Source organism: Martes martes (assembly GCF_963455335.1).
Source record: "Martes martes genome assembly, chromosome: 1".
NCBI classification, from domain to species: Eukaryota; Metazoa; Chordata; class Mammalia; order Carnivora; family Mustelidae; genus Martes; species Martes martes.
Window position 1 is genome coordinate 150,267,223 of NC_137888.1, and position 17,372 is coordinate 150,284,594.

General features: G+C 40.0%; 1 protein-coding gene across 5 annotated transcripts in view; it reads right to left on the reverse strand.

Annotated features, from left to right (window-relative positions):
- Window positions 1-1,119: 1,119 nt before the first annotated feature.
- Window positions 1,120-17,372, reverse strand: part of OXSR1 (oxidative stress responsive kinase 1) — a 101,665-nt gene continuing 85,412 nt past the window's right edge. For 3 of the 5 annotated variants that reach the window (XM_080821522.1, XM_080821525.1, XM_080821526.1), the window contains 6 exons: window positions 15,433-15,468; window positions 12,215-12,361; window positions 10,679-10,743; window positions 6,671-6,723; window positions 5,118-5,186; window positions 3,961-4,267 (listed from right to left, as the gene is read on the reverse strand). In XM_080821522.1, the coding sequence (XP_080677648.1) occupies window positions 4,086-4,267; window positions 5,118-5,186; window positions 6,671-6,723; window positions 10,679-10,743; window positions 12,215-12,361; window positions 15,433-15,468 (552 nt within the window). In that variant the 3' untranslated portion in view covers window positions 3,961-4,085. Of the gene's footprint in view, window positions 3,795-3,960; window positions 4,268-5,117; window positions 5,187-6,670; window positions 6,724-10,678; window positions 10,744-12,214; window positions 12,362-15,432; window positions 15,469-17,372 lie in introns of those variants that run through there. The other 2 variants (XM_080821523.1, XM_080821524.1) reach the window with 2 other exon arrangements.

Genomic DNA, 17,372 nt, shown 5'->3' on the forward strand with positions numbered 1-17,372 from the left:
TTTAAAGGATAGATGACATTCCTGAGAAACCAAATGAAATGGAATTTCGTATTGAGCATAAACTAGGAAACTACCAAGTCAATATTTCTTTTTTTTTTTTTAAGATTTTATTTATTTGACAGGCAGAGATCACAAGTGAGCAGAGAGGCAGGCAGAGAGAAGGGGAAGCAGACTCCCTGCTGAGCAGAGAGTCCAATGTGGGGCTCGATCCCAGGACCCTGAGACCATGACCTGAGCTGAAGGCAGAAGCTTAATCCACTGAGCTACCCAGGCGCCCCCAAGTCAATATTTCTTTCAAGTTCTATGATGACAATCCTTTCCAGGATTAGATTTTTTTCACTTTGAACTGCTAAGTATATTTCACACAAAAGGAACATCAGTCAAAACTTTTAATTAATCAAACAATTTTATCTAAGCCAACTGAAATTCTGTGCTATTATTTACAATCTGCTCTGAGAAGAAAAAGTGAGTCATAATTTAAACTCACTTAATTAAGGTGAATGAGATCATTAGCCATCCAGGTGCCTCAGAGTCCGCTTTTACAACCTGCTTATCTTGAGAGCAAAATCACTCAGATACAATCCTGTCAATGCCTGAGGTCTGAATTAACAAGAATCCACAAGCAGTCCTGTCCCAGAAGGACCCTTCTGTGGAGAAGGTATTATGATCAAGATTACTTACATGGGAGGTGGAAGAATACAGAGGAGCCTAGACTCTCACATGTAATCCCACCATTTCAATAGCAAAGTCAAATAGTGACAAGCTCAGCCCTGCTCTCAGTTTTCCAAAATGGGCTCACAAAGCCTTGAATGTGGCCTCTTTCTCCTATTCAACTGCATAAGCAGAATCAAACAGAAACAGTACAAGGAGTTTTGTGCCCCATGCTATGAAATTTCCCTGGCCATATCTTATCTCTCCCTTTTGAGATTTCAGTGTCCCCATTTGTACAATGATTTTAAGCTGTCCTAGATCATTTGTAGGTCAATACACACATTTTTTTTAGTTTATGTGCACTTTTTCTCCATTTGTGTGAAGAATTAAGTTAGTAGTGACTCCCTGACCCACTCCTCACGCTCCCCACCAGCAAGCACTGAAGTAAAGAATCTTCACACCGCCACAGACAATTTACTCTTTATTGATTAAAAATGAAGGAAACATGCAGCAAAATACAAAGTCAAAAAAAGGGAGAAGGGAAGGTCAAATATTTTACATCTTCCATAATCTAGCATACGTCATAAGGAGGAACCTCCATTTATTGATACACCATTATTCTATCCTCAGATTATTAAATAGTATCAGCTGGCTCTAGGATTTGGTTCAAAACTTAAGCAAAAAACCCAAACAAATCCATTAGTCATTTCAAATAAGACCATACATTTCACAAACAGCATTGGCACATGTTACCTTGTGCTAAATTAGTCCCTACCCCCAGGGACCAAGGGATCCTGGAGACCTAAAGACAGAGGTGTACCCTGGACCACTGCTCCTTGAAAGGAGCAAGGTCACTCACTAGGTCGCGTGCTGTCCAACCTGGGAAGTTTCTGTTCACGTATTCTCTCAGCATCGCTGCGAAAGTCAGCAAAGGGAGTCCACCATACATCATGCAGAAGAAATAACACTGTCCTGGGTCTTGGTGTCTGGCTCCTAATTCCCAGCAGGGCAAAAAATGAACTGAAAAGAAAGAGAAAGCCCTAGCCCACTTCTATTGGCATGCTTGTCCCACTGCAGTTTAAAAAGTCATGGCTGGCTGGGGAAACTGAACACGGCAATGGGCTGCTGCTCACCTCCTGCCTGGGCTCCAGACCACTTCCAAACAGAATGCTAGAACAGAGTGAGGCCACCACCCTCTGGATTTATCAATAAGTAGATGATGATGGCTTGATTGAGACCAAAATACAGACTCAAAGGTAAGCCACGAGCCTTGTGCCAGAGGACACTATCTCCTTTTCATATGTTATTCCCATCCCTCTTAAAAAAAAAAAAAAAAAAGAAAAGAAAAAGAAAAAGAAAAGCTAAGTATTTTTCCATCAAACTGATCAATCTTTTCCCTCTCTAGGCTTGGCAGGCCTCCCACTTTTTACCAATCCTGCTGGGACCCTGGACTTTGGTGTCTGATCCTCTCATCTACTTTCCTCCCAACGGCCACTCCAAACCCATCCCATCCTTCTCCCCAAAATCCACTCCTTTCCCAGTATGCCTCTGCACCCAGGACAGGGAAAGGAAGCCCATGACTAAAACAAGCTCAGAACCAAACAAGAGCTTCGATAACTCAGGTGTGGGGAAAGCTTCCAGAGATATTCCAAGAGACAACTAGGTGAAGCAATCTTGTTATTCACAGACCAATGGTACTGGAAAGGGCTTGCGTGATTCTGTAAGAGGCAGCTCTCCCCTTTCCATGGTGCCAAAGCCCATCTTCATGTGTCGTTTTAAGGCCAGACTGAGTGTTCCTTTCTTATACAAAAACTGTTAGGGCTACTTGCAGTTAGACAGAGGTTGACTGTGAAACAGTAGGAAAGAAAATCGGCCCCACCGATTACTCACATATTGCATTATGAGTGCTTGTTTTTAAACCTAAAGAATAATTTATATTATTTCTATAGAAAATCAAATGAACACTGTCTACTCATAAATCCTAAAAGTCTCGGCACATGTGGTTTCACTTTCCATCCTGGGTCAGGTTCAGCGCACAGAAGTATGGAGCCCCTCCAAAGGGTCAGTGCAGGAAAGGGCCAGAAGGCAGGCCTCGCTGGCCTGGTGAGTCTCCTTTATTGCTGTAGAAAGCTCAGCCTTGCATTTCCTTATGACGTGGAGGCCAGGCAAATTTTCATGGGAGGATTGAGGAGCAGTTTTTCTTTAACTGAATTTTTTAAGATTTGAAAATAAATACTTCCACAATGATATGAGTTATGATTTTTCCTGTTCAAAACCACTGCTGGGGAAATTCACTTTTACAAGCCATTACTTGATGTTTTCACTAAAAACAGTCCAAAGTTCCACTTTTTAGGATCTGATGGCTGAAGTTCGACTACAGTCAGATGTTTTGCACCAGCTGAAGTTAAGGCTAGCAACCCTTTCTGGAGGGAGTGATGAAGAGGGGTGCCTGAGAGCAGCTTCAGCAAAACGCTTAGAAACATGAACAAAACAAGAACACAGTTTAGGCTGCCTCTTTCTGAGGCTGTGCTTTTTCCTAACAAAGGTTGCTAGAATTCACATCAGATTAAAAAAAAAAAATCACTAAATTAAATTCTCTGGGCTCCAGATAAACAATCAACTTTTAATTGCTACTTCAGTGGTGAAGATATATCCCAAGATGCCCACATCCTGTCAGGTGTGGGAGAACAGGCAGGATGAGGAAGCCCAATATAGCTGCTACTTTCCACCCAGCGCCATCATTGGAGTAAGGCAAGATGAGCTGCCAGATCTCCCTCCTGAGCCTTGAGGCACAGTCCCCTTCTCAGCTGGAGAAAGACAGGGGACATGCGCAGTAAGTTTACTAACGGAACTCTTTAAAGGGATGCTGGCCACTGGTGATCCAACTTTTCTTTCCCTGTGGGAAAAGGGGGGAATGATGGCAGGAAGAACATAAAGAAAGACCTCTAAAGCTCCTAGCCGGGAGGTTTGTTGCTGGGTTCTTTGGCAGTAGTGGGTTTAGGCCAACAGAAGCAACAGAGATACGCATGTGTGGAATCTCCTTAGGCCGCCTCTTTCAGGGCTGTGGTTTAGCTGATGCTGAGCTGGGCAAATCCTATTAGTTTACCATCATCAGGAATATCCGAGCCTTCGACACCAGATGCCTAAGAACCAAACAAAATAAGAAGCTGTGGTTATTTGTAAACAAAATTGCACATAGCAATTAAAACTGATATAAGGACTGTGGGGAGGAAGACAGCAGGGTACAGGTCCCTGGGATACGAGGATGCAGATGAAGGTGTCTCTTCCAGAAAAGGTGGGGTCTGGATACAAAGCTGGAGTCAGACTGGAAACACTCTCTCTTAAGAGTCAAGGGCCTGGGGTAGGAGGCTTCCTGGAGGGAGGACAGAGGGAGGCCACTCAAAAGGAGACACTGGCCTAAGGCCTTAGGGAGGCTAAATGAACACAATCCACCATATTTTAATATTCTCAGTGCTCAGGGAATATAGAAGCTGGTCTACAGAAGCTGCTGCTGTGTAAGGACAGTTTAATAAAGAGGAAGAAATGAGTACCAGTTTGAAAGTGACAGATCGATTTGACTGAGGTTCTTCCACAATTTTCTGCAAATTCGCTGCCACTGTAATCATACAAACAGAAAGTAATAAGAACCTAAGTAAATCCATTTCCTACCATATTTTAAAAACTTAAATGATAGCTCAGAATCTATGTTCAACCAAAATGGAAGTGGAACGATAACTCACTCCCCGAACAAAAATGATCTTTTAAACTCAACTCTAAGTAGCACAAATAAATCTCGAATCATGATCAAAGTAACTTTCTTTAAGATGCTGTGTTAACTGGGGCAAGACACACAGGTCAAAGAGGAAGGATCTGCCTACTCATGGGCCAGAAAGCTCTATCCTGGGAGCTGTCGAACTCTGGCCTGCAGCCTATTTCTAGTCTGGCTGTGGGCTAAGAATGGTTTAAAGAGGCTGGAGACAGTGAATGGCCCACAAGCCTGAACTATTTACTAACTGGTCCTTTACAGAAAAATTTTGCTGACTAGCCCTAGACAATGGTCTTTTCCTTCAATAACACGTACACAGGGGCCGATTGTACCTTTTCTTACCTTCTGCTTATTCTAGAAATAAGCCTCTAATGAGTTTTGCTTACTTTCTTGCTCTGTTAAGGGCAGAGTTTCACCCTCCAAAAAGAACTAGATATGGCTAAGTATACTTTAACTTGTGATTACGTCATCAATTATACTAGTCTCCCAGCTTTCACCTACTGTCACTGGAAGTCACAAAGTGAACTCTGAAATGAGATTTTCTTTTTTGTGAGGAACTATTACCAATACCTGTATTTCAGCAATGCCAAGACCATTCCAAGACCCGTGAGATCCGCTCAGTGGAATCAAAGCCCGTTTTCTAGGTCCTAAATACATAGACAGAGACACCAGGGCGCAGGGCAGAGCACAAAGTAGTTACCTATTACTAAATCCCTTCCATCGACAAGGCCGGCAGAAATGAGTTCCTGAGATACACCCTCCGCTGTATCTGCAAGGAAAAAAAAGAAGGTGCTCCATTTCTTGTGCATGCATGTTACTGCTAACTCCTAGAGCAGATGCTGGCACTGCCAGGCCCAAGCTAGCTGCTAAATTCACAGAACCAAAGAGGCGGCGGGGGGGTGGGGTGGGTGTTCCCTTCCACACAAAGGTTTCTCCAACCACTGGGTTTACCTCAAGTGAGAGATTCTCTTAGGTCTAGCTAGAGCGCAGAATCTCTAGCAACCAGATGGCCAGTATCAACTCACTGTAAAGATAACTTGCAACTGACAGTGATGCTACAGAGGAAAAGTCCCATTCTGAGGGCAGCCCTGGCCCCAAGCCCCACCAGCTCTGAGATGTGACGATGTGTGTGCAACATCTTCAGGGCTAGTATAATGGAATGATTTCTTTTCAAGCACATCTTGAAAGAACAAATTGTAATCTCTTCTCTTCAGAGATCACATCCCAAGTTTTTTGCTAACATCATTTTCTTTTTTATTCTGGTGGGCTTTTCTTCATATCTAGTGATTTTACATCATATAGTCTGATCAATGGTTTTAATAGAAACGAAAAGACAGGGACACAGCATCCCTAACTGATCTCCTCTCCAACTGAGTCAGTGCTGCTGCTTCCTGAGGGCTGAACACTGAGCCCAAAAGAACAGGAGGACCTCTGGGGAGTGGGTGGGCATACATCTGCGCTGATGACCAGTGACTTGAATTAGTTCCTTGAAATGGGACTCTTCCTGGTTTTAAACAGTGAAATGGATACACCTCTGCACACCTGCTTCTGTCCTCTTTCATACTTAGTTGCTGATGATACCGAGACAGCATGAAGAATGAGCACTGCACACAGGATGAATGTGCTGGCTGCTGGCCACCTCCCCAATCTGGACACTTGAGTAACAAAGGCAAGAAAGAAACAAGTCTCATCCCAGGGAGAAGTTCATGGCCAGAAACTATGCCTGACAGGACTCTGCTTCAGCCTGGGAATAGAGGAGGCTAGAAGCCTTGTTTCTTCTTTACTGTCATGGAGAAGTACAACCAGGTTCAGTACTGAGAGCGAGAACTCTGCACCCTGACAAGTGTGGATATGGATTCCAGAGGCACCTCTTTCGGCTGTGTGAATGACAAGTTACCTCCCCTCGCTCTAAGCCTTGTTTCATCATCTACATAAGGGGGACAATAATCTTCCTTAGGGGAATGTTCTGAGAATTTAAAGATAGAAAACTTAGCACAATGCCTGGCCTACTATGGTAGGCAATAAATTAGAGCTACACTCATTACTGTTTGTATTATACTAGGTTTTACAAGTGAGGTTAGTAGTAAATAAATTGAGTTTTTATTTTATTCATATGCTACCCAAACCCTTTAAACCAGGAACATTTTCATCATCTTTTAAAGGCAAAATATATCTAAAGGACAAAAAACATCACAACACATTTCATTAAATAAATTAGATGTGATTTTGTTTTTAATGTTTTTGATGGCTTACCTCTCCCAGGAGTAAACTCAAATCGAATATCATTTAGTTCTTTTTTTGAATTCCTACAAAAGAAAAGGGAATGTGTAAAATAAATTTCTGGATTTATGCATAATGACTCTGCCAACATATAACAGGAAACCTATGCCTCAAGAAAACATTCTATTCCCATAGATCCTATGACCTATCCTAATGAGCTCACACTGCAGGGCTCAGAGTAAACTACTCAGAGTGACCATCTAACTGTCCTACAACCCTTTTAATTTATGTCCTCTCGTAGTCAATATGAAAACCTCGTGCTAACACTATACTTATTGTAAGGAACACTGAATAATGCACAGAACTGCTGAATCATTATATTATACACCCGAACTAATATAGCACTATACTTTAAATGGGGAGAAAAACTACCTAAGCACAAAGTAAGAAAAAAAAAAACAAAAACCAAAAGCCCTCATGCTTTTGAGGGGATTCTTTTTATTTTTTTTTTTAAAGATTTTATTTATTTGACAGACAGAGATCACAAGTAGGCAGAGAAGCAGGCAGAGAGAGAGACAGGGAAGCAGGCTCCCCGCTGAGCAGAGAGCCGATGCAGGGTTTGATCCCAGGACCCTGAGATCATGACCTGAGCCGAAGGCAGAGGCTTAACCCACTGAACCACCCAGGCACCCCTTGAGGAGATTCTTATATGCCTACTTCTATCCTTAGTCCCATTAAGATATCATATAAACTAAGAGGAAAATGTACGTGCACAGGAAGGTATAATTAAAATGATACAGGATGAAAAAAGATTAGTATCCAAAATAATACAAAGGACTTACAGAACTCAACACCAAAAAACCCCAAATAATCCAATTTAAAAATGGGCAGAAGACATAAACAGACATTTTTCCAAAGAAGACATCCAGATGGCCAACAGACACATGAAAAGATGCTAAATATCACTCATCATCAGGAAAATGCAAGTCAAAACCACAATGAGTTATCACCTTCCTCTTGTCAGAATGGTTAGAATCAACAATACAAGAAACAACATGTGTTGTCAAGGATGTGGAGAAATAGAACTCTTGCACACTGTTGGTGGGAATGCGAACTGGTGTAGCCTCCATGGAAAACAGCATGGAAATTCCTCAAAAAGTTAAAAATAGTAACTTAAACCATATGATCCAATAATTACACTACTGGGTATTTACCCAAAGAACAGAAACACACTGATTGAAAGGAATACATGCACCCTTATGTTTACTGTTGCATTATTTACAATAGCCAAGATAGGGAAGCAACCCAAGTATCCATCGATTGATGAATGGATAAGATATGTGTATATACAATGGAATATTACTCAGCCATAAAAAAAAGAATGAACTCTTGCCATCTGCAACAACATGAATAGCGCTACAGAGTATAATGCTAAGGGAACTCAGTCAGTCAGAGATGGACAAAAACCATATGATTTCACTCCTATGTGGAATTTAAGAAACAAAACAAATGAACAAAGGAAAAAAGAGACAAACCAAAAAACAGACTCTTAACTATACAAACTGATGGCTCCCAGAGGGGAGGTGGGAAGGGGGACAGAGAAATAGGTGATGGTGATAAGAGTACACTTATCTTGATGAGCACTGAGTACTACATACAGAATTATTGAATCACTATATTATATACCTGAAACGAACACCAAATGTTAACTGGAATTAAATTATTTTAATACTGGAATTAAAAAAAATTTTTTTTAATGTGTGGCAGCATTAAAAAAAAATAGAGGATACCCTTTTCCTCCTCACTCCCACCCCAGGCTCCCCTAGAAGACTGCCTTGCCTACTATAGGTGCTCAGTCTTGGCAGCCTCACAAAATGATATACATGATGCTCCCTCAAATTCCACAGGAGTTCAGAAAATGAGGGAGAAGGAAAAGATGAGAAAAGGAGTTGGACCCATACTGGCAGCAGAGTTAATACATGGCTCCAGAGATTTAAATGTGTACCTGATAAGGGACAGTTACCATAATCACTCAGCAAACCATATACTGAGATTAACCAGGCTCCCTGGAGGTTCTGGTTAAAGGTGGGCATTTAGAATACTATAAGTAAAGGCAGACATGCTTGATCACTAAAGACCCAAATCCACTTTATCTAAACAATGCAGAGGGCCAGGTCCCACCTGATGGATACTTGAAGATGTTCCTGAAGTTGTGTTTAGAATGTAGCTACCCATCTCTAACACAATCTATCCCCAAATGATTTTCCCCTTCGTACTGCCTTCTCTTTGTACCTGTATACAGATTTATACTTCTGCATGCATACCACCCGAAGTGTCTTTAACCTGTGCTAAGTACGTAATACAAATCAGCTTCCAAGCTAGATTTGACTAACAAGTGAGGCATTTTATTCACTCTTTATTTAGTATCCTGCCACAATAACCAACAGTGTGATATACGGTCTTCTTGATACATAATTGGTCAATCCATTCTTTCTGAAAGCTGAATAAAAAGATTGAACATTCAGCATCATTTTAGTGATTTAGCTGGCATGCTAAGCACAAATCCTTCAGAGACAGCAAGACACTAAATCGGACTAAATATGTTTACCATCTCTTCTAGTGGTTTCACCTCAGAGTCTTCACCAGTGAGAGAGAGAACATAGTTTCTTCTTCCATAAACAAGTCTGGAACACAGCCCACTAAAAAACCACTCTCTCAAAAAGCTAGTTGTATCACTTACAAGTAAGTATCTTCTCTAACTTCCTGAAGCACAGGTCAAATATAATTTTTGTACTAGTACCTGCTACATGATGTAAAAAAAAGTTTTTAAAAGAGACAAATGGTATTCTTTTTGCACAATCAGAATTGGACAAGATTATCAAGACACTTTAATGAGTCCAAAACTATCTGTGATGAGACTAGGTATACTGACTAGGCTTTTGTAAAGGAAAGGTAATCCAATCTGCTTTCTTCACACTGATGGCACAGTTTCATTGCTCTACGTGGTAGAATCAAAACATTCTCAAAAAAGGTCTCCCTGCTTCTATCTCTGATTATGGTCATACTGAGAAGAAGACTAGGAATTCGTATGTGGGAAGAGGAATGAGTCCATGGTAATTCAAGGAAACCCTTTTAAAAAATGTTAGTAGTAAAGAAAGTCTGAGTTGTCTCCGGTGATACTTCTAATTTCACAAACAGAACGGGACCCAGTTAGAAAAATATAACAGCCACTGCTAGTCTAACAAGAAAGCTCTGCAATCCTAACCCAACTACCTCCAAGAGGAGAGGGTCAGAATGAACAGACTGCCACCTATGGCACTTCTGTGAGCAATCTGTCAGAGCCTGGCTATAAGCCCCACGAAGAACCACCGATTCAGAACACCTGCTGTAAAACAAAGAGACCAAATATATTCTCAGAGGGTTTTCCTTTCATCTTTTAAGAACAAGGCCTTAATATGATCTATCACAATCAGAAAGCACTCCACTCTTGGGTCAGTTGATTGCAGAGCCCATGATATATGGTCAAAATTACAAGCCTAATCTTCAGATAAGCCAACCAGTGCTGTTCCCCTAAAAACAATTCCTCAGTTACAGACCATACTCAATTACAGAACCTAAACTAGCTGTATTGAAAAAAACGACTAATGGAAAAACAGCTAAGAGAATGTGTTAACATCCAGGTCCTTGCAATGTTGCTATAATTTTTTTTTAAAGATTTTATTTATTTATTTATTTATTTGGGAGGAGCAGAAGAAGAGAGAATGTTAGGCAGTGAGTGTGGAGCCCGATATAGGGCTTGACCTCACAACCCTGAGGCAAAACCAAGAATCAGACACTCAACCAACTACGCCACCCAGGGGCCCTGTAGCTCTTACTTCTGAGGGAAACAATACCCCTGCGATGCCCAGCACTTGGTACTGGGGGGCACACAATTCTTGTCCAATTACTCTCAGGCACAGACTATTAGAAAAAAGAATCCCTTTCAAAGAGAAAGTAGCACATTTAGAGTATGCAGAAAACAAACAGAAGATGTTTACTTACCTTAATCTGAGTACTAGGCTGATTGGGATCTTGGTTTCTTGTGAGCCTGCTCCTGAAGTCAGAGCCTAAAAAACATTGAAAGGTATAAAGTCAGTGTCTGGACTACTAAGCATGAAGGCGACTAATAGTCATCAGCAGAGGAAATGCCCACATGGCAGCAATTTCCTTTACTCTCGGTGAGGCCAGACCCAGACCAGTGGCTGGGACATTCCCTGCTGTGGCAGGACGTGCACTCTGAGGCAGTGGCAAGAGCTGAATGTCAACCTGAGGCAAGCACAATTAAAAAGAGAATTCTCAAACCCACATGAAATTCCATACACAGCCACATTTATATTTTGTTTACTCAGATTCCTCTTTCCCTCCACAAGGGTGAAAGACACTAAAACTGGGGTTCTTTCCTTTAAAAATAAAATCTGCCAGTGTATCTTGTAGCAATTTACAAGGTAGGATCTAAATCATCTGCCCCTTAGGAATCCACCCAGCCTGAGATTCCAGATCTTTTAATGGGTAAATTAATCCTCTCTGCATTGTAAGCTATCCCCTGTGTACTAGAGAATATATATTCTATTTAAGTAGTTTATAAAGTAAATCCAATCTTTCCATCAGTGTTCCTACGACAACTGTATCTTTTTAGATATGAAGGAAAGAAATGGAAAGCTTGGGTCTGATGAAAAGACTACATGAAGCCAGCACCATGACTAACTGGAAGCTCTCAGAGCAGTGGCCTCCAAAGGCAGATCACCACCGCAATGCAAAAGAAAAAAATCAGAGAACTTCCATCTTTACTTCTTTCTTCTTCTTTCCTTTCCTTCCTTCCTTCCTTTCTCTTTCTTTTTTCCCCCCAAGATTTATTGATTTATATATCTGACAGAGAGATAGGGAGCACAAGTAGGCAGAGAGGCAGGCAGAGGGAGAAGCAGGCTCCCCACTGAGCAGGGAGCCCGATGCGGGGCTCGATCCCAGGACCCTGGGATCATGACCTGAGCTAAAGGCAGATGCTTAACTGACTGAGCCACCCAGGTGCCCCCATCTTTACATTTTTCAGTCTAAAATGTTAGAACAAAAAAAATGAAGTTTCTAATATTTAATAAATGAACAGACTCTGGAAACCTCACATCATGTGTTATGCACAGTATTTGAAGTTTCCCGAGGGAAGACAAGGAGCAATTCACAGACAAGGAGGCCACTGCCCACCTTCCCTTGACTGCTTTCAGTGTATGAGGATTTAATGATGTCTGTGTGTGAATGGTGATGGGCATTCACAGACTATATTACATAACTACAATAAAACCAACTCCCCAAATTTCTGATATTTGGAATGTTTCCATTGTTAACTTGTTTTGCTGCTTAAAAGCCTATATGATCCTTGAAAAGTTCTCTTATCTGCATACACTGAAAACTGTGAAAACAGAGTTTCTAACTTGTTTTTAAAACTACCACAACATCAATCTTATTATATAAAGTGCTGCTCCACATCCATTTCTGCTTCCTTCCTCTACCCAGAAGACTGGCCATTGAAGCTCACTCCTGCTTTACCTGAGCTGTTTTTGCTGGCTCTGCTGGGGGTGGGGGAGAGACTTGAGTTGGCTGTGCAGGCATGTGCCCAGCTGGGTGAGGTAGATGAGCAGTAATCTGTTCTGGAACTTGGAGTAAAGTACCCACGGGATCAGTTGTTGGAAACAGCTGTAACAGAAACAACACACAGTGCTGCTTAGTTGAGTGGAAAAGGAGGCAGGTCTACTGATGCAAGCAGAGCCTCCCAGGATGACATTTTCAAAATAGTTTTTGTGTAGTGTACTGCCACATCCCTACCTCTCTTGAATACATCTATTTCAAATGGAAGTCAAATATTTCTACTAGGCTTTATTGTTTATAACAACTTTTTTGAGGTGTAATTCACATCCCACTAAATTCACCCACTGTAAGTATACAACTGGATGATTTCTAGATGATGTTCTAGCAAACATCACTACGATCTAGTTTTAGAACATTTCCATCAACTCAGAAAGTTCTCTTGTGCCCATTTACATTTAATTCCTGCTCCCACACCCAGCCCTCGGTGACCACTGACCTACTTTCGGTCCCCATCAGTTTGTCTTTTCCGAATCCTTCATATAAATAAAATGTATGCACTCTATTGTGTCTGCCTTATTTCACTTAGCACAATGTTTTGAGGTTTAGCCGTATTATAGCCCATCGTTTGCTTTTATTCCTTCAGAATAAAATTTCATTGCATCATATTTATTTTTAACTACATCTACTCTATTTCCTTTGCCCAATAAAATAGCACCTCTAAGACACAGATTTAAGTAGTAAATCTTCTTCTACAGAAGCTACATTTTTCTAGGTCTGAAAACCTTCCACTACTTAAAAAGAAAGACAAGTAATCAGTGATTCACTAACGAATCTGAAATGCTTTTCAAAACAGATACAAAGCTTTATAACCAACAAAGACATTATATATATAATTTTATAAAATTTTAATACTTATAAATATTAAATTTATAAATTTTAAATTTATAATATTTTATAAATTTTAATTATGTAATGTGGGGACAAATGACTGATGTTGAGTCAAAAATAAAATTAAACTATTCAAAATTACAAGTTGGTGAAAAAAATACTAAAGTTGGCTACAATTTAGAATTGAAAGAGAAAAAAACTGAAAGGGCAACAAAGAGGTCTAATAGCTGATATTATATAAACAAAGCTAAGAGACAAAGTAGTATAATTTTGTGTTCCTTTAGCTTCATAGAGAGGAAATTAAAAGTAACTCTGGTTCTGGATTTTGACAGAAAAACAGAACATTAAGATTACTTTTGAAAATGGTAACATTAAGTATTAGCATTATTTCAAAAGGAGCCTCCAAATTGCATACATGTGTTTACCTATAATAAGAACAGAAATGTTAGACAAAATCAAGAAATGAACTGATATGGAGAAACTGGAACCTTGTGCACTGCAGGTGGGAGTGGAGAATAGTGCAGCCACTATGGAAAACGGTAAGGTGATTCCTCAATAAAAATTAAAAATAGAATGATCCCCTTCTGGATACAGACCCCCACGAATTGAAAGCAGGAACTAAAACAAATATTTATTATGTAGCCATGTTCACAGTGGAATTATTCACAATAGCCCAGAGGTGAAAGCAACCCAGTGTCTGTCCAGTCAAACAGAGAAACAAATGTGGTAGATATATACAATGGAATATTATTCAGCCTCAAAAAGGGAGGAAAGAAGGAAATTCTGACACATATCACATGGGTGAACCTAGAGGGCATTATGCTGGGTAAGATGAGCTGGTCACAAAAGACAAATACTGTGTGAGTCCACTTACATGAGGTATACAGAAAGCAGTAGAATTCAGACATAGTAGAGTGGTGGCTGCCAGGGGTAGGGGGTGGAAAACATGGGATGATTGTTCATCTGGAGAAGGACAGTGGATAGCTGCGTAACAGTGTGAATGTACTAAACGCTACTGACCTATACCCTTAAACATGGTGAAGATGGTAACTTTTACGTTATGTGTACTTCACCAGGGATTTCAAACCCAACGACAAAATAAGGAGTGCAGGAGTATGAGTATGAGCACCTGAGAGTCCATGTGGGGGTGCTACTGAGGCAAAGGGACAAGGAGAAGATCATAGAACAACTCCGGATCATCTATAAAATGCCCTCTCCATCAACTGTGGAGAAACTAAGAATTAGTCAAGATAAAGTAAGAGTAAAAAATAATCTTAAAGTCTCAGAAGATTACAAGAGAAAAAGTTATTCTTGCACACACTTCATCTCCGTCTCTGGCCAGCAGAGGCTAAATTTGGTACCATCCTCGTTCGGGGATACAGGCTGTGGTGGCAGGAGCCAGAGCACCCAGGGAACAACAGAAGGGCTCTTCTTCCTGCTGGCATTTCCCTGCCCAAAGCCACTGCTATGAGCATGAGTAACTTCAAGGGGTAGGGAGATGCAATTCCACCATGTAGCAAGAAGAGGAGCCAGAAATCCTAGTGAACTGCAGTTCTGCTATTAAGTTTCAGATACTGGCCTGTAAATATGCTACAGTACAGTATTTTAGTCTTAAACTATGTGCACAAATCCTGTACTTAACGGTGTGCAAAAATCGTATGCCACCCACACAAATCAAGTAGAAAAATAGGTACTTCTAAGTACCGGGGCAAAATCAAACTGATTTAAGGGGGCAAGATGTGTATCATTAAACCAAATACTGAGCTTGCAATGCAGGCTGCCAGAAGGAAGAATGTATCACAGAATGTATCTCCAGAAATAACTGTTATCTTCAAGAAATGAGCATAAGGCAGGCCAGCCTAACAGGACTCTGTTTAGTAGGATTCCTATTACCAAAAGGCAAGAACTAAAGACAACAGAATCTACATGACAAAAGACAATGGGGGGGGGCAGACAAAAACAAAAAGTAGCATATGACAAATCCCTGGACAGATTAATGCAATAAGACGACTTTCCACATCAAGCTACCCAAGCCAGAAAAGTAATTCATAAAATCAGGCAAACAAGGAAGAACAACTTTCTGAGCCTTTAGGTCAACTTTTAAATTACTGCAACAGCACCAACTTACTGGAGAAGTCCATTTAAACTCAGAATCAATACCTCTGGTGAAATCTGATTGCTATAAATTCTCATTCTCACTTAGGCCCATATAAAAAGATGTGCTTAACATTAAAACCAAACCAAAACAAAATGACTGGTTTTTTAATGATTCAAAAACCACAACTACTTACCTCAGAATTTGATAATGGTTCTTTCACTCGGGGAGACTAAAAGAAATACAAAAAAGGCTTATTAACTCAAAACTTAGGTTACTTGTAGTCAGTTCCAAACTGCACAGAATGTTGAAACGCAAGTAAACTCCATTTCATTCTGATCCATAAGTTAAGTCACTGGTAACTCCAGTGAGTTTTCTGGAAAAAGAAAATATCATGATACTATTGTATTCTTTGTCCAGGAAGCTTTTAATACATCAATGTCTTATGGTATTTTAAAAGTTCACAACTTGAGGTTTGTTTTTTTGTTTTGTTGTTTTTTAAAATTTATTTGACACACAGAGAGAGATCACAAGCAAGCAGAGAGCCAGGCAGAGAGAGAGGGGGAAGCAGGCTGCCTGCCCAGCAGAGAGCCCGATGCAGCACTCCATCCCAGGACCCTCAGATCATGACCTGAGCTGAAGGCAGAGGCTTAACCCACTGAGCCACCCAGGCGCCCCACAACTTGAGGTTTATAACCAAACATAATGGGACTGAGTTCTCAGGCAACAGGAGGTCACATTCTTCAAAGTACAATTCTTTCTACTAATCATGAACATACTATTTTTTAAATTTAAATTCAATTAGCCAACAAAAAATACATCATTAGTTTCAGATGTAGAGTTCAATAATTCATCAGTTGTGTTTAACACCCAGTGTTATCAGGAACATATTATATATATAATATCCCAGACCAAATGTAAGCCTTCAAGCTAATTATCCAACAAATCTTCAAAGCAGAGTAATTCAGGTTATGGGCTTTAATGAAGAAAACTCTCGAGTCAAAACTGAAAAATCAGTTGTAATCTGCCATATGAACATCTAAGCTAAATTTATTTAGTAAATCATAACATCAGTGATTCTGGATACAGGCAACTGGAGAATACAAAAACAAAACAAAACAAAATAAAACAAAACAGAACACCCTTATCCTGTATCTAAACAAATACCAATTTACGGTCAATGCTACCAAGCATCAATTTAGACTACCTAAAAGGTCAGATTATCCAGCTTAGGTTTTTGTGAATTTTCATCACCACTTTATTAAGGAGAATCAAGGTTCAGGTGATAACTAACTCATCACAGCAACTATACTGGCCAAACTAAACCTTTAAAAAAAAACTTAGTATTTGGAAACAATTTCAAACTTACAGAAAAGTTGATAGAATGAGAATCATTAGCCTTTCTTCCTTATCTGCTTTCCTATTTAAGATGTTCACTTTCTCTCTTTTTAAATAGATATACATACATATTTAACCGGTCATATTGTTCCGGTACCATTTGAGAGTAAGTTGCATATGTCCTAGCTGCTTACCATTGAACAGTCACTGTGTATTTCATAAGAACAGGGATATCCTCTTATGTAAATTCACACTACTAAAGTTATCAGCTTCAGTAAATTTCACAATAATGTCAATTTTAATCACCTAGTCAAGGCTTTTCCAAGTTCTCCAGTATGTAGTAATTATATTCCCCTTCCAGCTAATGACAATTTTGAAGAGACACTTTAAGCCCTGTAAATATCCTGCTCATCAAGAATTTCCCCTATATTTAGCAACTGCTGATGATCCTTGTCTGACCTAATCTTTAGACTGCTTTATCATGGCTATAAAATGATGATATTCCCCTCCAATACTCTTCCGCATTTACCAGTCAGCACTGGCAATTTACTGTAATGAAGAATTAGCAACCCTCTCCCCCACTTATTTATCCATCTATTCATTATTGGCATGGATTCATGGATTCCAATTTTTTAAATGATTTACAATTAATCTATTACTACACTTAATGACTTTGATAGTTAAATTCTAATTTGGTGAGTAGGAGCTCATTCAACCTGGTGCACCTGTTATCAAATTATGACTTTTTTAATAAAAAACCTTTCTTTTTCACAAAAGAAGATATTCCAGATTCATCTT